Here is a 23066-nt window from a genome sequence, read left to right as displayed (position 1 = left end):
TGCGGGCTCCATTCCCATTAGGGGGTGTGCAGAAGGCAGCCGATCGATGATTCTCTCTCATCACTGATGTTTCTCTTCCTCCCTCTCTCTGAAATAAATAAAAACATATATTTTTTAAAAAGCCCTGGTTGGTTTGGCTCAGCAGTTAGTGTGTTGGCCCTCGGACTGAAGGTTTACGGGTTCGATTCCAGTCAAGGGCACGAATCTTGGTTGCAGGTTGGATCACCAGCCCTGGTTGGGGCATGTGTGGGAGGCAACCAGTCGAGGTGTCTCTCTCACATCTATCTCTCCTCCCTTCCACTCTCTCTAAAAATCAATGGGAAAAAAAATGTCCTTGGGTGAGGATTAACAACAACAAAAAGTGCTTAGGCTTGGGTTTGAATGGTGGCTCCACCACTAGTATGATACCTACCTGTGATCTTAGGCAAATTGTTGAATTTTCTGTGCCTCAGATGTCTCAGCTTTAAAATGGGGATAACAATAGCTACCTCTTGGGGCTTTTGTGGGGATTCACCAAGTGCTTATTATAATAGCTAGCCATTAGTCAACACTCCATGTACTAGTATACTAGTTGCAGTTATTGCTACTGTTACTGGAGTGATAACACAGTAGCAACACTTGCCTCTTCCCACAGGGGTTAGTGTTAGAGTTGAAATAAGGTAAATGAGAGGGGATTTGGGTTTTGGCAGAAAGATGGCAAGTGTTTGTGCGCGCGCGTGCATGTATGTGTGCGTGCGTGTGCGTGTTGCTTTTAAACATGTAAGCAATTGGACATCTAAGTACAAATATGTTAGACAGTTGGAGCTTTTAGGGCAAGGCAGAGAAAGGAGGATCAGTGCTGGAGGTAAATTTTTAAATCACCATCACAGATGGTGTATGGGAGACGTACTCTGTACCAAGATTTAAACAACACCAGGTTGTTGCTGTCTCTTACATATGGTTCTTAGAGCTATTTGTTACATAAGCAGTAAGAAGCTTATACATTTTCCATTTTTAGTGGCTACACAGAATAATAGAGAAACTTATCAGCGCATATCTTATATGTAATGGAGATTCATAGATTATCGAATACTTCTTGAGCTCTCTTACCATGTGTATAACTCTTAAGAGTTGGGGAATTCTGAATTATAAATTAGAGGATTATACCATTTGGTGCTTGGATCTTGTGTGTGGATAAGGTATTCTTGGCATTTTAAATTAAATGCAACTTGTTTGAATTTACTTGTTAGGTAATACCTTTCCTTTAATGTAATAGCTGCTCAGTAGAATTATATATTTTATATATTCAGTGTTTTTGTATACTTACACCTTTTCCTCTTTGGGTATTAAAGCAACTTTTATGGGTTTTTGGTGTATGCTTTAAATTTATACACTAAGAACATACATGAGCATATTTTAATGATGATAGATTTCTTTAACTGTAAATCTGTATGTTACTTTTTTAAGTCATTCTATATCCTTCTCTCTCAAACCTGAAACACGTTCTCAGCATCTCAAAGTCCAGATTCATCTTGAACATTTGCTTTCCTGTCAGTCCTAAAGTTTATAGGAACAACTTTGGTGTCTTCTAAAGAGAATAATACCACACATGAATACTTATTTTTACTTTGTATACTCTAAGAGCATTGTTACTGTCCATTATTTTATTTTATTAGGAGCTTTCCCCCTTCCTGCTCTGTGGAACTACTTTAATTGTACTGCACATGCCCCTTCTCCATTCCCAACAGTGTTTTACCTTCTCAAAACTAAGAATTGTAAAAATTTTTATTAGTGGGCTCCTCTAAAAAGGTACAGTAGGACATATTTTTCCCTTCAGAGATATTCCATGTAGCTTCAGAGAATTCTTGGATATCTTAATTTTTTGTTAACTTCAAAATTCTTCAATTCATTTACCTGATACAGAAAAGTAACTTTTCCTTCCTTAAGGGCATAATAAAAAGCTTTTAAATGTACATATTAGCATAAACTCTCTACTTAAGCAGAATTATCAGGAGATTTTTACCGGACGTTTTTTGGACACTTGAACATAAGCGAATCTTTTAACATGATACTACGTAAAACCCCTTCTTTCACTAAAGCATGTGAGTGGCTTTGATAAACACGTTGAGGGACTCTTTTGAAATGCAGTGTTTTGGCCATCATTTCAACTCTACAGAAAATATGGTTCCGTGATAAACTCAACAAAAAGCACATTGGCAGCAGTCCAGAAGCTGACTCACCAAGGAGTAATGATAGACGCTTTGAAGGGAATGGTCTATCCCAGGGTCCTATTTCAAAGCTTCATGCTATGATTACATCAAGTGAAAGGCAGCCAAGAAATCAAGATGAGATCTTGCAGTACCTCCTGGGAATAATGGTAGGAAGACTTCCATAGTAGTATGCAACTAAGGTTGGTGGGTTTTTTTTCCTAATCACTCTTGTAAAACTTGGGGATGGGAAACAAGGTGAGGGCTTAGAATAGTGGTTATTTTTGTGGGGCTGCAATGCTGTTTCCTTGTTGGGCCTGAATGAGAATAGTCTTGTAGTGACTAAGGGTTAACTCAAGAAGCTCAATGCTGTATCAGTTTTCTAGAGCTCAGGGAATATACTTAGCTCAGTAGTAAGCACAAGTATCAAGTTCATGTCAGACACTGTAGCTACTGTTTCCTACTTGAACAAACCAGAAAAACCAAAGCAAGTCCAGAATCAGTTCAGTTTTGAAGAACAGACCCTGTGCCTACTCGCATTGCACATTTCAGGAGTAAAAATTATACAAAGGTGGGCCTGGCTTCAGAACTGTGAAATAAGTAGTATTAACTCTGTTTTTGTGGATTAGAGTGATTGCCATTCCATTTCATAGCCTTAAGTTTTCCTAGGTGGCAGATTAATCTTTTATAATCACTACCAAAGATCACTTAATGTTCACTCTCTCTAGAAATAGTTTGCCCTTTTCATATTGTTGAAGGTTGTCTCAGATAAGAAAACACTTGAATAATCTAAAAGTATTTTTCATAGCTAAAACTAAGTGAATATGCCACAGGGATGAATTGACCCATTTTTTTTATTATTGTAGTACTTTCTATTTCTCAGTAAAAATTGTTGAACATGATAGTCCTTTCCTATTGAATATTGTGGAAGATGCTTTTATGCTATAGTCTTTCAAGCATAATATTTAGGAATGAAAAGTTAGTTTTCAAAGTGCTGTCATTTAATACGAGCTTTCTTCAGAATGTTCCTCTCAAAAGTTAAAAGTGTATTTCTTTAAAAAAAATATTTTTGATTTCAGAGAGGAAGGGAGAGAGAGAAATATCAATGATGAGAGAGAATCATTGATTGGCTTACTCCTACTGGGGACTGAGCCCCAAACCTGGGCATGTGCCCTGACCAGGAATTGAACCTTGGCCTTCTGGTTCATAGGGCAACACTCAACCACTGAGCCTTGCCAGCCGGGGCTGTATTTAATTCTTTATAGTAAATAACTATACATTGCTACTTGTTAAGAAATAGTGTCATTTTTCTCAGATTAAGCTTGAAAGATAAGAAATTAGTAGAAAGTGAGCCTTTTTCTATGTCTTATCAGGTACCCAGGTAGTATTAAATTTAGGTCAGTTGTTTGAATTGCATTCTGAGTGTACATGCAGTTATGTAGAACAGAAACAGCTTGCATGGGACTGGAAGTACTGAAAAGATAAAAACTAGTTGGTAGCAAACTGCATGGTTAAACTGAGTGGTGGATCAGCAAGGACTTGTGGTTGCTGGGTTTGATTTGTAACACTCAATTGTTTTGAAATGATTAGCCCTGAAACAAAGTAATTTAAAACTTAGATATGGTAGGGAATTTCAGATTCCTTTCAAAAAAAAAAAAAACCTTTTAAAGAAGGACACTTTTCTCCAGAGATTTTTAGCTTCTTGAGTGCTGCATGAATCTTAGCCATTGCTATGGTGATTTTATACCCACCAACAAGTTTCATTTTATTCTTTAGTTTCAGATTTGTGCCATTACTGAGTGAATTTTTAAAATGAGATTGCTCTGTTTCTTGCTAAACTATGATATATACACGCCCACTAAATTGACCTATTCCTTTTTCCCCTGTGAGTTTAGAAAAGTCCTGCAATTTTAGGTCAGTGGTTCAGTGCCAGAGGTTAGCTTTTCTTATTTTTTACATTTTGAATTATATCTGGAGGATTATTAATTTCTCATTGTATCCTTAAACCAGATCTTTTTGAACATTAGGAACGCTCCAACACGTAATTTATAGTTCTAGCGAAAGGAATAGAGTATTCACTGGGTTTTATTTGTTTTTGAAGTCCTTGCATTTAATTCATGGAATTGAAATAAATTAACTTATAGATAGTGGCAAGTAAATTGTAATTTATTCATCATGATTTCTCATTCCTCATTTTCTGGTTACTTAAGGGTTATTAAACATGTGTACCAGGCCTGGCCAGTTTTGTACCTATCCCACTTATAGTACTAATTGGCATTTGATACAAAGGGCCAGTAGGTGTTCTTCTCTGATATTGGTACACAGACTACAGGAGCAAACTGTCAGTTTTCTTCTGGGTTTGTGAAGCTGGGACTGCCTCTAGCAGGAGTCAGGCCGTCTGTCTACAGTGGGAGAGAATGAGGCCAGTGAGTAAAGAGAAGCATGAGATAAAGAGATGGATCCGGTAGCATTGAGCCTTTGAGGCCCTACTGCCTGAAGTTCATTCTTTGTTTCTGGGTCCCACCTCAGTATCCTTCTGTGAGCAAGTCAGTTCTGATTTTAAGTTAGCTTGGGTTTCTTTCACTTACAATTGAGAATTCTGACATATCTAATGCTATTACCTATTATTGTTTCTACACTAACTTTCTAAGTATTTAAAGATAGCTTGAACTTTAATCTCAGGATAAATATTTAATATACATAGGTGAACTTACTTCATATATGAATTAATCTTCAGAATCAGTGGAGTGAAAATGAAGTATCTTCCATTTTCAGTGGTCTTGGCTTAAAGCAGTGTTCTCAACCTTCCTTATGCCGCGACCCTTTAATACAGTTCCTCATGTTGTGGTGATCCCCAACCATAAAATTATTTTCGTTGCTACTTCATAACTGTAATGTTGCTACTGCTATGAATCATCATGTAAATATCTGATATGCAGGATATATTTTCATTGTTACAAATTGAACATAATTAAAGCATAGTGATTAATCACAAAAACAATATGTAATTATATATGTGTTTTCCGATGGTCTTAGGCGACCCCTGTGAAAGGGTGGTTCGACCCCCAAAGGGGTCGCGACCCACAGGTTGAGAACCGCTGGCTTAAAGGGAAAAGTGTTTTTGATAGGTAAAGGATGGATCAATATTCTTTTCTAACCATTTATACCTATACAGTGTAGAAGTTTCCTTTAAAGAGATGATCACCACAAATCAGTAGAAGGGCAAAGAAATAAAGTCATATTGTAGTCATAATTTCACTGATTAGTCATAAATATCCTCTTTATATTCTGACAGTGAACCTGTGGTGACCTTATAAAAGGATCAGAAATAGGGAGGAGGAAAACTGAGTGGAAAGTAGAACAGAAGAGGAAGTAAAGAGGTGAGATATATATGGTAAGCTTTATTGAGCCACTAATAATTGTAGGTTCCATGAATTGCCTACATCTGGATTAGATGGACTCCTGAGAAATCAGTTAGTGATAGAGATGAAGAAAAGTCTTAATTTGTTTTCTTTAGGCTGAGGTTAAGGTTGATGTGGTGAATAAGGTATTAGGAGCAGCTTTCTTGTCTTGCTTAAGCTCTTGGCATTATGTTGTCTTACAAAATCTGCTCCCTTATTATTTGACCCTAATTACTTGAGTATAACACATTAAGTGAGAATAAAAAATGAGTACTCAAACTTTCAGGATTGTTGTTTTGGAAGCCTTTGATGAATGGGATTAATGTGTACATGAATTTAAAAAATATTCCAGCCCCAGCCCTAGCCCGTTTAGCTCAGTGGATAGAGCATCAGCCTACGGACTGAAAGGTCCTGGGTTCGATTCTGGTCAAGGGCACATGCCAGGGCTGCAGGCTCAATCCCCAGGATGCGGCGTGCAGGAGACAGCCAGTCAGTGATTCTCTCTCATTGATGTTTCTATCTTTCTCTCCCTCTCCCTTCCTCTCTGAAATCAATAAAAATATATTTTAAAAAACATTATGAAAAACTATCCTGTTTATTACCCTAGAAACCCATTTACTCCATCAGAGATGAATCTTTTAGAAACGCAAGATTTTGTATGATGCAAGTTTTGAATAAATTAATGTATTACATTTTGCAGGCAGCCTTTTGCAGCATCTGTCCTGATTTACATGTTCTAATGGTTTATGGAGGGATTTTATGTAAATTAAGAAGTGTTTAGCCTTTATAATAGGACTAGAAGCCCGATGCGCGAAATTCATGCAAGGGGCTTGGCCCTCGCACCCCTGGCTTTGTCCTGAAGGTTGTTCGGCTGTCTGGTCTAATTAGCATATTACACTTTTATTATAGATTGTAAACAATACCCTGGATCTACTACTTTACCAGTTGGTCTCTAATGCTTATAATTGATAGCTGGAACTGTTTCACTGGCCACTGTAACCACAGTATTTTGAGCTTTAAGACATGATGTCACTATTTAATTATGGATTATTCTCTTCTTGTTCTATAATATCCCAACACCTTTATAAAGGATTTTGTATTGGCTTCCCCCAGCTACTTTTCATTAGAATATGACAACAATAGGACTAGCCTCTTAAAAATCTGTTTTAACATTAGAAGTGGAAAGGTGATGCTGAGTGACTGTTTTTCATATGAAGGAGGTATTAAGTTTTCATATATCTGTATATTGCTTAAATAAAAAATTGTGTGGCCAAAGGTATCTCTTATAGTTGGATCATTGTTTGGGATTACAGAATTCAGTTTTCTTTTCTTAGTGATATTATTCTCTTCTCTATTCCTTGTTACTCAAGGAAAGACCCTTCATGTAATATTTTAAAAATTGTACTGGGATTTGAATTAAAAGTAGCAGCCCATACCAGCAGACTTTATAATCATAGCATGTAATTTTTATCTAATTTTCACTTACTGAATTGGATATTTTTGTTCACCAGAACCTTTACTTCACTGGAACGAGTCTTCATGTCAAATTTGGCATTATTCAGTAGAGCTAGTATTTAAATATTGACAAAAGATGTCAAATAATTTATTATTTTATTGAATACTACTAGGTAAATGATAGAAGGTTATAAAAATACTAGAGGCCCAATGCATGAAATTTATGCAAGAGTAGGCCCTCACAGCCCTGGCTTTGTACCGAAGGTTGTCTGAATGGTCGTTCAGCTGTTCCGCCGTAAGGTTGATTTTCACATTACGCTTTTATTATTATAGATTATGCATTTATTTAATACCTGTTTTTTTTTGCTTTCCTTTTATAGCTTTATATCTTGGTAAAAAGTCATTATGGGTAAATTGACATATTGTGTCCATGATATATATGGATAAGTAAGATTTTTGTGTAGCTTGAAGATTTTTATGAGTTAAACAGGATTTGCTAACAGATTAAATGGGAGTTGAATAACTGTCAAGGGATCATTTGATATAGGAATTTGCTTATTTATCTTGAAATTTTAAAATATGTTTTCCCATCTGAAATCATTCAGTGTCTTATGTTGCTAATGCAGAGTTTGTGTTTCAGTTAGAAAAGATTAGTAATTGATTAGTAATCGATAGTGTTATTTAGTATGAGATGGACCTGGAAGGGAAGTGTTAGGAGCATGATGTATACTTGTGCTGTTTAGAACTTTACATATATATTTCCTTCTTAACACTAATCTCCCAGTATATGCCAGAATAAGGTTTTACTTCTTAATGTACTGAAAAATAAGTCCGTGATGTTAAGCAAGCATCGATAAATTGGTTATTCATATATTTTTTAAATTAATCCTCACCTGAAGATATTTTTTATCCCATTGCTTTTTAGAGAGAGTGGAAGGGACGAGTAGAGACAGACAAAGAGAAACATGGATTGGTTGATTAGTTGCCTCCGGGCATCTAGTCTGCAACCTAGGCATGTGCCCTTGACTGGAATCGAACCTGAGACCCTTCAGTCTGCGGGCTGACTCTCTTAACTACAGCAAAACTGGCTAGGGCTAAATTGGTTATATAATTTAAAAGAACTTCTATGTGTTCTAATTAATTTTGAATATTAAGCAGGTAGGAGCTCTTTGAAGTATGTCCTCTGCCTTGAAACATCTTCCTCTTTTATGTCTTTGCTTGTTTCTTTTATGGGACTTGGTTTAGGCTTATTAACACAATAAATATTTACCAAATGCTGCGTATTTACTAGGCACTGTTATGCCCCAGGCCTTGTGGATGGAGAGGTAAAAACAAGATTATATGGTCTCTGACCTCATTCAGTTTGTTGCCTGTCAAGGAAAAGAAATAGGCCAGTGATGGTGAACCTTTTGAGCTCCGCGTGTCAGCATTTTGAAAAACCCTAACTGAACTCTGGTACCGTGTCACATATAGAAATTTTTTGATATTTGCAACCATAGTAAAACAAAGACATATTTTTGACATTTATTTTATATATTTAAATGCCATTTAACAAAGAAAAATCAACCAAAAAAAAAGAGTTCGCGTGTCACCTCTGACGCGTGTCGTAGGTTCGCCATCGCTGATTATAGGCGTAGGAGTTGGAATTACTCATTTGTAAGTTGCTTTTTTGATTCAAGTGGGTAAAATATGTTGAATGGTTAAGATAGTCTTCTGCTCTTTTTTTTTTTGATACACTGGAGGTTTTACCAGAATCTGTCTGGAAATTCTGTCAACTATTAATTTAAATATATGTCTCATGTTAAGGGAAAGGGAATTTTAACAAAAAAAATGCTATTGGTTGTGGAATCTAACACGTAGATGTACACAATATTATTTGCCTTTAAGAATACAAAGAAATTATTGCCTTTTTGAATGGTTAATTGAATTGCCTTATTTCTTTCTTCCCTACAAGAGACATTTAGTATCAGGCTAAAATCAACAATTATAACCCTTAATGTTTTGGGAAAAAATATCATATGACTGACTACATAGTTTTGCTAGTAGTCACTGGGTCATTAATTAAGTTTCCTCATTTTATGCTTCCTGTCCTTTCTGTTTTCTTCTGGAGGGAAAAATGTTTTCTCTAGGACCCTCTCTTCTTAGTTCTTTAGCAGGTCACGTTTTTATTCTTTATGCCCAAAATGTACATACTTAAAAAGTAATTGACATTCTGTCTTGCCTTGGATTTCTCACTGACACATTTGGTGAAGTGGTTTAAAGTGTCCAATTTGAAAGCAGAAGCTAGCCATGAAGGGAGAAAGGGAAGTTTTCTCATCAAAGGGTTAATAAAATTGTCGTAAAGCAGTGGTAATATGCCCAATAAGACATTTGGGACTTGAATTTTTAATAAGTATTTCAGGACTATTAATTATATTTATTTTTAGGCATTTTTCTAGTCTTGGTTTTAATCTGTAGGAAATATTTTTCTAGATTAAACTCAACCCAGTATAATTATGTTTATAATGTTTCAGACATCTAACTTTATTTAGGATACTGGTTGGTGACCTTATATATGCATTTTGTTTTACCTGTGCTTTTGTTATTCTTAAGGTTTAAGTGATTTGCTTTAAAATTTTAAATCAGATAACTCAGGAACTCATTTGTTATTCCTCATTAGTGAAAAACATTATTAGATCATGGTATATAGTTCTAAGTGACTTATTTCTGCTAATTAAACCATCTATAATAGGCTAGAGAAAAGAACATTTTGTTGGGGTTTTAATATGCAAAACTAAGCCCATCAGGAAATTTATGGCTAAGATTAAGATTTTAGGAATAAACAAGGTATTTAAACTGAAGTCTAGATATGGGACTTTACTAAACAGTATCTTACTAAATTTGTGTGTGTTCAGTTTTGGTGCCTACTTATATTTAGAATATTTGAATGTCGTGTTACAGTCATTTGCATGTTTGTCTTGCATCTAGTAACAAAAATGGTTGAAAATGAAACTTTTTGAATGGTTTCACTTATTTGTATCTTAATTTCTTCAGTATCTTAAAATTTTTTGAGTATAGGTCTTTTATTTACCTCCTTGGTTAACTTTATTCCTAGGTATCTTATTTATTTTGAAATAATTTTTTATTTTTCAATTACAGTTGACATAATATTGTGTTAGTTTCAGGTGTACACTCCAGTGACTAGACATTATGTAGCTTACTAAGTGATCATCTTGATAAACCTTGTACCCATTTGCACCATCCATAGTCTTTAGAATATTGACTATATTTCCTATGCTGTACTTCCTATCCCCATGACTCTCCTGTAACTACCATTTGTACTTCTTAATCCCTTCGCATTTCCATCCATCCTTCATTCTTAGTTTCCTTAATATACTGTGCCTTTATTTTACATTTCCTCAACAATATGTCTTAAGCAAATGTTCTCAAGTATTATATAACATTCCATAATATGAACATAATTCTTTACCGGTATTTTGACTGAAAAGCTTCCAGCATTGAGCAAGTGGAAGTAGTGTGTGGAGAGTGGAGCAGGTGAGGACCAAGTCATCTGGGAAGCACCTAGATTGGCCTCTATACAAATAACCTTGTCATTTCTTTCAGTTAAATCAAGTTTAGTAATTTTTTTCTTAGCATTTGATTTTCCAGTTATTTTTAAAAGCCTAAATTGTGTGTGTATACTTTTAAAATCAACTTTAAGATATTTGTGTATAACAGAAGTAACCTAGTATAATTTGACAGATGTGTACATTTATAAAACCATTACCTTTTACAAGATATAGAATATTTCCATTGCCCCCAAAAAAGGTTCCTAATGCTCTTTTACAGTCAGTTCTCCCCTTTGCCCCAGCAAACCACTGATCTGGTCACTATGGATTAGTTTTGCCTATTACATTACTTAATAAAAATGATAATTCCCAGACCTTTTATTTGGACTTCTGAGCTTATGATTATATTTAGTTTGTTATTAAGAAAGTGAACTTTAAAAAGGATGAACTTTTAAGAGTTGTTGGCTAAAATATTTTGAATTTAGAGTTGAGAGTAGTTTCTGAATGGTGACCTGCAACTTCACTATTTAATTAGAAAAAGATTTTGTTTTAAATTCTGCAGTGGAAATACTGACACAACAAGGTTAACAGTACTTGCATCTCTGAAAGGAGAGAGCCTAGTGGAATGAAGATAGCAGTAGTTGATATGCCCCTATCTATTTCCATACTTGCCTCTTAAATGTTAGTTTCATTGTCCTGCTGTATTTACCATTACATACATTGATTTTGGTTTATGTTGTCTTATACATAAAGACATTGTTTTGATAAAGGACAACATCCCAAATGATAAGTGTTTAGTTTTTGCCAAAGCTGTATTTTATATTTTGTTGTTTTTTTTTAATTTTTAATTTTTCAATTACAGTTGACATTCAATATCATACTAGTTTCAGGTGTATAGCATAATGTTTAGACATTTATATAATTTACAAAGTGTTTCCACCTAATAAGTTTAGTACCCATCTACCACCATGGACAGTTATTATATTACTAGGGCCCAGTGCACAAATTAATGCATGAGTGGGATCCGGCTGGCCTGCCCTGATCAGGGCCGATCAGGGGTGGGGCCAGCCAGGGGGAATGGCTCTGGCTGGTTGGCCAGCCAGTGCCACCCCCTGGTCAAACTCCCAGTCAAGGGGACTATTTGCATATTAGCCTTTTAAAAAGCTGTATTTTAAAAAAAATAATTTTCCATTTCTGTAGTCTCATTAAAAGGGGAAAAAAACCTTTCCATATTTTTATTTTTATTTTCAAGTAGATTAAGACAGTAGAGGGGAGTGTATCTAATTTGATTTCTATCCCTTTTGCAAAAACAGTTAATGTTATGGACTCATCAAGATTTTATGTTATTTGGTGGGAACTCCTGACAGCCAGCTCTTCTTTCTTTGCATGTGCCTTTATCTCATTGCATTGCACACCTTCTACTCAAAGCTTTGCGATAGTTATTCTTTTTAAAAAAATACCCATCTCAGTGGTATAGTCATGTTAATCAAGATTATAGGGGCTGGTTATAATAGATCTTGAGTGCCAGTATAATCCCTGTCAGCCTTTTGTGTTACAGGTTTTGGATTTAAATTGAGAACTTCTGCCGAAACCGGTTTGGCTCAGTGGATAGAGCGGCCTGCGGACTGAGAGGTCCCAGGTTCGATTCCGGTCAAGGGCATGTACCTGGGTTGCGGGCACATCCCCAGTAGGAGATGTGCAGGAGGCAGCTGATCGATGTTTCTCTCTCATCGATGTTTCTAACTCTCTATCTCTCTCCCTTCCTCTCTGTAAAAGATCAATAAAATATATTTAAAAAAACAAACAAAACACAATTAGAACACTTAAAAAAAAAAAATAAATTGAGAACTTCTCTGGTCTCTGAAAGTACTTTCTATTTGTTTTAACTCTTATTCTTTAAAATTGAGAAATAATATACATATAATAGTGTAATAACTTTTAAATTAAATCTTGATAACTTTTTGCATGTGTATAGACCCATGTAACTACATCCACATTAAGATAGGACATTTATAGCTCTCCTCCACTAAGACTTCAACCCTTTCCCAATCAGTACATACTGTAAAGAGAAATCACTATTTTGACTTCTATCACTGTAAGTACCTTTGTTTTTTAGTTTTATAATAAAAGTTCTTTTTAAAAAGTTTCCTTTTTGTTTTGTTTATAAATTTACTAGAGCACTGGAGTGGCATACTTACCCTATTAAAGTTACTAGAGGCCTGATGCATGAAATTTGTGCAAGAGTAGGCCTTCCTTCCCCTGGCTGCTGGCACTGGCTTCCCTCTGGCACCTGGGACTGGGGCTTCCTTCTGGCTGCCGGCAGGCACCCGGCACCCAGGACCTGGGCTTCCCACACAGCCCCAGCTTCATCTGGAAGGTCGTCTGGTCTAATTAGCATATTATGCTTTTATTATTATAGATAACTAGAGGCCTGGTGCACGAAATTTGTGCACAGGTAGGGTTCCTAGGCCTGGCTGGCGATTAGGACTGATCTGCAGGGTGACCAGCGGGGTGATCGGGGGGGCCCCTGCTGGCATCCGCCTTGGCCAGCCTGGCACTGCCTGCTTGCTGGCCCTGTCGCCAACACTGGTCGCCTCCCTCTGCAGGGCGACTAGGGGATGATTGGGGGTCCCCCGCTGGCACCTGCCTTGGCTGGCCTGGAGTCTGTGGGCTGGGGGCAGCTCCTGCATTGAGCGTCTGCCCCCTGGTGGTGAGTGCATGTCATAGTGATGGGTTGTTCCACTGGTCATTCTGTTGTTCGGTCGATTTGCATATTAGGCTTTTATTATATAGGATAGGATTGCTTGGAAGGCATGGAAGTGAGCAAAGTAAATTCAGATTATTAGTAACATCATTCTAAGGTAGTGTTATGCAGCCTTCCTCATGCTTAGAATATACTTTACCTAGGACTAGAGTACAACCTGCTTTTTCATTTGGATTTTTAAATAAGGAAAATATAGAATAATAAATTAATATAATGAATATTCATGTACTTAGAGACTAACAGTATTAATCTGTCATGTTTATGTCAGATTTTTTTAAAAATATATATTTTATTGATTTTTTACAGAGAGAGGAAGGGAGAGGGATAGAGAGTCAGAAACATCGATGAGAGAGAAACACCGATCAGCTGCCTCCTGCCCACTCTCCACTGGGGATGTGCCCGCAACCAAGGCACATGCCCTTGATCAGAATCGAACCTGGGACCCTTGAGTCCGCAGATCGATGCTCTATCTGACGTTTAATAACTAGAAGCCCCGTGCATGGATTCGTGCACCGAAGGGGTCCCTCCGCCTGGCCTGCACCCTCTCACAATCCAGGACCCCTTGGAGGATGTTGGATAGCTGGTTTCGACCCGATCCCTGCAGGCCCAAACCAGACAGGAAGGAGCCTGATCCTGTGGGTTGAGCATCTGTTCCCTGGTGGTCAGTGCGCATCATAGGTGTTCGGTCACTTAGGCTTTTATATATATATATATATATATATAATAATCTGTAGTAAATCTTTTTAAAAATTGGTGTCAATTAAATAGTTCATAGCCATTCATTTGCCTTGGTAAATTACTTTTTATAAGAGAAGTATCTTACACATATATTTTTAATATTATTGATTTCAGAGAGGAAGGGAGAGGGAAAGAGAGAAACATAAGTGATGAGAGAGAATCATTGACTAGCTGCTCCTTGCATGCCCCATACTGGGAATTGAGCCTGCAACCCAGGCATGTGCCCTGACTGGGAATCGAATGGTGACCTCCTGGTTCATAAGTTGATGCTCAACCACTGAGCCATGCCAGCCAGGCCTGTTTCTTTTTACATGTAGCTCTCTCCCTCCCTCTTAGCCTGTCTTGGCTTTATGATAATCACTGTTTGGCTTTCATTTGTATTGTTACCCATGTATGCATTTGTAAACAGAACTTTAGTTTTGTCGGTTTTTGAATGGAATAGTACTGTATATATTTTCTATTTTCATAATACACATTCCTATGTATTATGTTGATCTAGTTCATTTTTATTGCTATTTTGTATATTATACAACATTTTGTTTACCAGAGAGCTTGATATACACATTATTCCTTCTGTTTCTTTCAGACATTAGTTTCTTTGACAAACTATTTTCATTTTGGAAAATGCAAAGAAATATATGACTGGCTCAGATTGGCCTTGGAGGTGTAATATTATTAATAGTTAAATGTTCACATGCTTATTGTAAACTTGATCATTCCAATTACTTGTTTATATGGATTTTTTTCATGCTGAATTGAATAGTACCGAAGTTTTTAATATATAAAAGTATACTCCATAATGTAGATTTATATTAGGCTGTATGTTTGAGAACTTTTTCATCTTGTTTTAGAGAATATTTTACCAATATTTAAATACATTAATATAAGTAATTGAATATAAGTAATTTAGACAGTGCTTTTTAAAAAAAGAAAACCCCTCTCTCTTTCTGATTAATGGGTTAAGCAAAATGATAGTTTGAGAATTTTTTAAATGTAAGGCTTGGTTTTGTTTTTAGTGTGAACCTATGACTTGTCTGAGTTTTTCTGAGTTGTTAACTTAAGTGCAGTCATGAAATAACAAAAATAATTAGGAAGAATAATGAATTGAGCTTATTTCTTATTAGCTCCTCTTTTCTTAAGTAAAGCATGTTGATAAATTCTACCTTTTGACTTACACTGGAAAGTTCCTTTTCTTCCTGTATTTGGAGGGCAGTCACTTGTGTCCTTCTGTTTAGGTGAGATAAACATTAGTAGTTTAAAAGGGCGGCTCAGTTTTTTTCTAGGGATCTGTTGAATTGTATGGTTTTAAAGGGATTCTTAAGATGGTGTTCTGGTCAAGGCAATTTCTGTTTTTTGTTTTTTGGCTATTTAATAATTGAGGAGAACTGCTTTGAAAGAGTAAGTATTTGAACTTACCATTTTGAACAAAGCCCACATTATAGTATTATTGAAGATTATTTGGTGTTTTATTGGCTTGTTTTAAAAAATTAGCCACTCCCTACCTAATTGCCAGTATATACATTTTAACTAGGTCAGGAGAAGAGTGGGCTCTTCCTTGCATATAGCCTCTGCTGTTTGAATTTTGTCTCTTTCCTCTGAATGTACCTATTGGCTAGCCTGAGTGGACAGTTTTTAATTATGATAACAGCAGTTTAAAATTCAAATCTGTTTCCTCTCTTCATTGTTAAATTGTATGCTTAAAGGATGAATTAGCATTTATATTCAGCTTTCTGGCCCTTGTCCTTTTTTTTTTTGGTTCTTGTCCATTTTGATGCCTGTTAACTCTGAATAAGATGAGTGGAGGGACCCAGAACTTTGAAGAGTATAGATGGAGAGAGGAACATTCAGGTTTCTAATATATAATATTAATATACTAATAAGCAATGTGCAGATTAGCTAGGTTTGGGATAATACTGATAACTATTTTTTGAGTGTAGTTTACTTCCAGAAAATGCAGTTAAAATTTTGTTCTTTAATCAGTAGGAGGCAGTTACAGAGTCTGCAATCTCATGTTAAGAGATAATCATATGATACTAGAGGCCCGGTGCACGAAATTCATGTGCTTGGGGGAGAGGGGCCCCAAAGCCTGGCCTGCACCCTCTTGCAGTCTGGGAGCCCTCAGGGGATGTCTGACTGCCATGAGCCCGGCTTCTGGCTGAGTGGCGCTCCCCCTGTGGGAGTGCACTGACCACCAGGGGGCAGCTCCTGTGTTGAGTGTCTGCATCCTGGTGGCCAGTGCACATCATAGCTACTGGTCATTCCACCTTTCGGTTGATTTGCATATTAGCCTTTTATTATATAGGATGTTAAGAAGAGCAGAAGTCATTATAAGGTTCTCTTTTCTCTCTCTCTGTCCTGTCTCTGCAGTTTATCCTATGGGGTGCAGGGGAAAACAAGTTACTTCTTTCCTGTTCACCAAAGGCAACTGAGAGTGAGTAGGACATGAATGAGTGTGCAGGAATTTGCCTTTTCTTAATTTCCTAAAGGTAGACTTCAGAACCAATCAAAGAAACAAAAGTCAGGAAACATTTTTCCTATGCTGGAGCAATAATAAATATTGAACTACCTCTGGCACTTAGATAAAATGATCTTGCTTGGCTTTTATTTAAAAATTTTATTTATAGATTTTAGAGGGAGGAAGGGAAGTACGGTATTCAGAACATCTCCCACACTAAAAAAAAAGTCTATCTCCATCCCTGTCCCTCCCCCCTTGCCAAAAAAAAAAAAAAAAAAAGAACCACTCGTGGTCACAGAATTACCAAGATTGATCTTTGGTCATTATCTATTGAAATGGAGATTTTACTTGTTACAGTGAACATTATCATAAGTGTTGATGGTTCAAGAGACTTATTATCAGTAAAAAACTTATTGATACAGAAATGTGATTATAACATGGAGTTCAGCTAATGGTTTCTGACAACATACTGGATTTTGTTTCTCAACTAGAAGGTTGTGGGTTTTGCTTAGGAAATGATAATATTTTAGCTGTTTATCTGTGTCCTGCAGCTGGCAGAGGAATGCAGTACACTGATGATGAGTTTGAGTTTGGATCCCTGAAAACTCGCAGACTTTACTTAGAGTTTCCAAAAGACGTAGAAAAGAGACATAGATCTTTTTCTTTTTTTAAGTCATCTTGTTTGGAGATATCACTGAATCAGGACACTGCTGCAATTTCATATTTACTGTTCCTTTTTTTTACCTTCTTCAAAGCATGATCCTAATAAGTAGTGTGTGTGTGGGGGGTCACACTGAGCCCATTCAGCCCTGTTGAGAATATTACAGTTGACACTTAGGACTGCAGCTCCACTGCTGCATCCCTACCTAGTGCCTAAAAGTGCCTATCACCCCAAAATATTTGTCACATAAGTGAATCTCCACCACAGTGGATTTAGGGTAGGTGAAGGCATCTGTTCTTTTTGAACTTTCCTTGTTTCTATTTTCATTTATAGTTCACTTCAACAAGGGTTTTAGAAAAGCTGAAGTTTGGGCTCCTGTTCAGGGAGTAAAAGTCCAAGCCACAGTAGTTTTATTCAGCTGATAAATGCTTGGGTTTTGGTCCCTGCTGCTGATTAAATCATCTTTCCATCATGGAATAATCTATCCAACATACCACAGAATCCTAGTTTGGGAAGGTTATGTCATCCCTCAGATATCCGAAAAGTTATTAGGCATAAATGAGGAAACCCCAAAGCTGAAAAAACTTGCCCAAATTAGTGACAGTTTTGTGAAGCTACTACTTAAAAGTTAACACTTTGGGCCCTGGCTCAGTTTGTTGGAGCATCGTCCTGTACACTGAAAAGTTGTAGGTTTGATCCCTGATTGGAGTGCGTGCAGAAGGCAACCGACCCATGTTTCTCTCTCAGAATGATGTTTCCCCTTCCCTCTCCCTCTCTCTTAAATCAATAAAAACATATCCTCGGTGAGGATTAAAAAATAAAAGACCAATTTTAAACCTCTGAATTCTTTTATATCGCCTCTGTACTCAAGTTTGCTATGAATGTTTCTTAATACGTAGTACATGTGTTCTTTTATGCAGAAAATTTAAAAATTCCTTTATAATTATTCAGTGTTGAACTCTTTTTAAATATATATATTATTGATTTTTTATAGAGAGAAAGGGAGAGGGATAGAGAGTTAGAAACATCGATGAGAGAGAAACATCGATCAGCTGCCTCCTGCACACCCCCTACTGGGGATGTGCCCACAACCAAGGTACATGCCCTTGACTGGAATCGAACCTGGGACCCTTCAATCCGCAGGCTGAAGCTCTATCCACTGAGCCAAACCGGTTAGGGCCAGTGTTGAACTCTTAATTATCCTGCATTTGGATGGGAGACAGGTCTATGCAAAATATATTCCAGTGTTCTTTTGAAGTTAAAATGTATCTGCTTAACTCCCCCCCCCCCCCACCCAAAAAAAAAAATACTGCTTAACTCTCCTCCCTATTCCCCACTTCAACCCCCCACAACATTTTGTTTGGAATCTTTTATTATGGAAATGGTCTAAATTGGCATGCTTCTTTGCCCTTGTTGTAGCTAATATGGTAGGTGGCATACAGATGATCAATCATATAAGCTATTCTATTCTTGGCCTCCTTAGGGCCTCCATGCCCTTCCTCTTAGTCATTATCTCATTCTCTTCCTTAAAGGGTTTTTGTGTTAGGTTCTCCTGTCTAATGCAGTTGCACAGTGATATCTGATATTATAGTATTTAATATTCAAGTCTATTAATTTTTACTTTTTAGGGTTTTCTCTTATAATAGTTGAAATCCTGTCCATAGTATAATATGTAACTGTAATAGTTTTTACCTTATTTCAGGTAATTTCAGATTTATTTTTTACCCCTTCAGAGATGAAACTTAACGGTGACCATAGTTAATCCCTGCCCCACCCCACTTCCCTGGCTATCTCTGTTCATCAATAGTTAATGTGTTTAAGACACTTGTGATTGGACACTTTAGGTTGCTTGGATTTAATATAACCACTTTATGTTTTACCTCTTCAAGTATACGAATATTCAGGGTCACCCAAACATAATTGCTCTTACTTTCTGAGCAATTCATGGGATACTTGCTGGTAGCATGGGAAGGTAACTTGGAGCACCAGAGACATGGCCTTTATCTGGCAAATTGTCCTAAGAGGCATGGGCAGTTTTACATTTTTGTTGGAAATGTTTCACAATGACAGATGTTTGTGGCTTGGGGTGACAGTTATTGAGAAGAAGAGTCATTGCAGTAGACCTGCCTGAACCTTTTTGTTGTATTGAATCAACCTGTTGTTTGGTCCACCTCTTGGAACTTTACACCTTTGGAAACTTCACACAAACACTTCTGTATTAATGGACTTCTCATATCTTTAACAGAATAAATTATCAAATAATTTCTAAGTACATATCAGGCGGTTCTTATAGTAGGTATAGTGATTCTTTGAATTAAATCAAGCACTATCAATTCATTCTTACCCCTAGACATGACCTGTCTGTTGAATTTAATGACATTTCCCCCCATATAACTGCTGGACATACATTTAAGCAGTTACTACTTTCACTTTGGTGTCTTCCTCTGCATTTTCACTATTGTTGAGTTATTGGGCTCTTAACAATTCATATCTGAACAGGAACATCCTATAGTATAAAGGAAAAATAAAAGAAAAAAAATTTATAATGTGTATTTCAGTATTCAAATACTCAGCAAAAATTATACTCTAGTAAGAAAAGGACCTGGAGATTTACAAATCCCCCAAACTTTCCTGCTGTACTGTGCTGTACCTTGTTAAACAAGTTAATAAGACCAGTCTTGATTCTGGTATGGTTTGTATTTGAAGTTGCGTATTATGAATAGCTTTATTTCCTTTCTAATATAGTATGTGGTTAATATGGCATGAGTTACAAAATTTAAATTACTGGGAGCAAAAATACTACTTATAAAATGGTTAGAACACTTCATTATTGCATGGTTAGGTCTCCCTTTTATGGTTCTTACTCAGTTTAAAAAAATGTTTCTGGAGGTTAGGGGAATAATGTGCTGTACTGACAGACTCCTTCATTTTAGGATTTTGATACTTTGTCTTGTTCACATATGTGAATTCATGTCATGTAATCAAACAGCCCAAAGGGATGAGTTGTCTGCAAATACTGAGAGAGCCTTACAAAGGAATCAGGTTGATTAGTCTTTTATTCCTATAAAGGTCAGATTGTTGCCTAGTTGTGACGGTAATTCTTTGTATTGAGACTATACCCCCAACCCCACCCCACCTCCCCTGACCAATTTTTGCTTACACATAAAAGATCCCTTGGTAGAAGCTAATTCTGTGTTAAAACACCTTAAACTCTCAAGTCTAAGCCTAGATCTCTTGTAGTCATATAGTTTTTTAAAGTACTTGTTCCTGTGGTGGCAAAGATTTGTCTGAGAAGCTATCAGAGTGATGCTTTATTGATCGAGGAAAACATTTAAATAGGAGTAGCTGTAGGTTCCTGGAAAGTTTTGTCTGTACGTATAGTTCTGCAGTTTCTAAAGGCATGCTGAGGCCTGATTGCGTCCATTTTGTGGACAATTAAGCATTCTAAAATCTGCAGTTGCCTAAATAGTCCACATTGTATCATTTTTAAAGATAATGTATTATCCTGGCATTCTCCCTTGTAGAGAAAAGTCTTGTGGGCAGATCTAAGTGGTTTAACTTGATTCTTAGGATATTTTTCATAAAAATGCTGGTTTTTCTTTTGCAGATTTTCTTGTGAGACCTTCTAGTAGAAAAAGTTCTTGGGACAAAGTTCTTGGTAAGTCTCCCCTCCCGCCAACTGTGCTGTTTTGAGGCAGGTAAAACGAATTTACAGATTAACTTGGGCATCTGTTTGTCCTTGTACACAGTATGTACACAATTATTGAGATGAGCTCTTATATTTTCATTTTAATGGTAAGTCTTGAAACGTTTTTTCACTGGAACTCAAGCAAGGTTGCTTTTTTCATATGTAATTGTGCCATAATATAATATACTGTGCCTGGAAACTTGTATTTAAGTGGAGATTGAATGAGGTGTAGCCCTACTCTTTTTTTTTTTAAAAATAGATGGTCCTCAACAACATGAAGTTCTTTTAAATTGAAACTTGATTCTTATTTTGAATTTACTTAAATTGTTGTTATATATCTATATGAGAACCAAGGCCATGTTACTAGACTTAGTGGCACTAATTGGATTTTTAAATAGAAAACAAGTTCTAAAAATTTGTTAGCTCTGTCTTCAGTGTGGATATTAATCCCAGTCCTATCCTTTTCATAGACCTGTGTGTATCTCTTACTGCCTAAGTCTTAATGACTGCCTCTTGTTTCTGCCGTCTGTTTAATCTAGGAAATTATAATCTAATATTATTGAAAAGAGAAGTTGTTTTGGTTTTAAGTTTTTAGATCCAAATCATTTTCTTGTTCCAGAACCTTGAACATGGCATGTTAGGCTCTTCACAAGTGGGCTTTAAAACATCTCCTTCATCAGTCATTGCACAAGCGCACAAGGCTGAAGTGCGGATTAGCACACATGGGCACGTCGGCTTGCAGGTGTTAAAACTTCGGTAGAGCCTTGCCCATGTAACTCAGTGGTTAGAGCATCAGCCTCAGCACCAGAGAGTCGTGGGTTCGATTCTCAGTCAAGGGTACTTACCTGAGTTGCAGGTTTGATCACTGGCTCTTGTGCGTGTGGGAGGCCATCAGTCCATTAATCGATGTGTTCTCTCGCATTGATGTTTCTCTCCCTCTCCCTCCCCCGCTCCTCTTCCTTTCCCTTTCCCTCATCCCCCCTTCCACTCTCTCTATAAAAATCAATGGAAGAAATATCCTCGGGTGAGGATTAATAACAACAAAAAACCTGGTAAAGGTATTAGCACAGTTTATGTGAATTTTCAGATGAATATAGAATATAGGGGCAATAACGCAATTTTGCCTACTAAGCCAGTTTGGTTCCCACAGATAGGGAGATCCATTTTGAACTTACAGATAAAACATTTTATAATATTACAAGAGTATTGTTTTTGTACTTGCATGTTGGTTTAATTATTATTGCTTTACTATTTTCATCCAAAGCTTATAACATTTTTCATATTACTAGCAACATTAGGAATATGAGCCCGTGCTACTTTTTTGCCCAAAATCCAGGAGGATTTTCCCAAAGGCATATGGAGTTTGCATTTGACTAGTGAGAATTGGCTGGGTAATATTCTACATATTCTTGGCTGACTCTGGTCAGGTCTTTGGGTCTGTGTATATGTAGTTCCTTTAATTGGAGTATGGCCAACTGGGGAAAAATTGCTAATTTTGTCCCTCTCCTTCCCCCCATCTCCCTTTTTAAAGATCCAGGCATAAAGGAAAGAAAAGCTTTGCCATACACTGAAGAAGGGACGAGGATCTCTTCTCCTAATCTGGGCCTCCTGTCATGGTAAGTAAATAACAAGCAAATAAGAAGAAAATTGGAATTGAACTCTATCCTGATAAGTGAACATTAATACATCATAATTACCCATTTTTGTTGTTGTAAGAAACCATTTCACTTTTCCTATCCCAGAACTCTGCTTGTCTCCTTTATTTTTTTGGTTTTCTTAATAGTAATAATTATAGAACATTCTAGTGTATTAAAGCCGTTTCATTTCTATTAGCTTTAATTCTGTGAGTTAAATATTGTCTCCCTTCAGTCAGGTAGTAAATGGAATCAAGACTAAAACCCATGATTCTTGGACTCTAGGTTTCTTCTTCCTTTATGAGGAAGCAAGATACGAAACTGTGTGTGAGTGTGTGTGTAGGAGCATTATGATATGGTCACACATTCTTTATGGACTTGCCTATCTGGACAAAAGCAATTCCCTACCTCCCCCATTTTATTTGAGGCAGTATTTTTATCCCCAAGACGGTGGAGCAGCTCTGCATACCCCTGCCCACACCTTTGACTACAGAGAGCATGGATATTTATTGGACATTTCAGTGACTTGTGGGCCA

The 23066-nt window shown here is 36.7% G+C and overlaps 1 protein-coding gene across 9 annotated transcripts in view; it reads left to right on the top strand.

Moving 5' to 3' along the window:
* MTMR3 (myotubularin related protein 3) overlaps positions 1–23066 on the top strand; it is a 79815-nt gene that overhangs the window by 13111 nt on the left and 43638 nt on the right. For 5 of the 9 annotated variants that reach the window (XM_036353734.1, XM_036353733.1, XM_036353732.1 and 2 more), the window contains exons 1-4: positions 2156–2389; positions 5482–5566; positions 20816–20866; positions 22428–22512. In XM_036353734.1, the coding sequence (XP_036209627.1) occupies positions 22510–22512 (3 nt within the window). In that variant the 5' untranslated portion in view covers positions 2156–2389; positions 5482–5566; positions 20816–20866; positions 22428–22509. Of the gene's footprint in view, positions 1–2155; positions 2390–5481; positions 5567–16498; positions 16524–20815; positions 20867–22427; positions 22513–23066 lie in introns of those variants that run through there. The other 4 variants (XM_036353727.1, XM_036353728.1, XM_036353726.1 and 1 more) reach the window with 3 other exon arrangements.

This window comes from Myotis myotis, unplaced genomic scaffold (assembly GCF_014108235.1).
Source record: "Myotis myotis isolate mMyoMyo1 unplaced genomic scaffold, mMyoMyo1.p scaffold_m19_p_20, whole genome shotgun sequence".
NCBI classification, from domain to species: domain Eukaryota; kingdom Metazoa; phylum Chordata; class Mammalia; order Chiroptera; family Vespertilionidae; genus Myotis; species Myotis myotis.
This window is presented reverse-complemented; position numbering and strand designations above follow the sequence as displayed.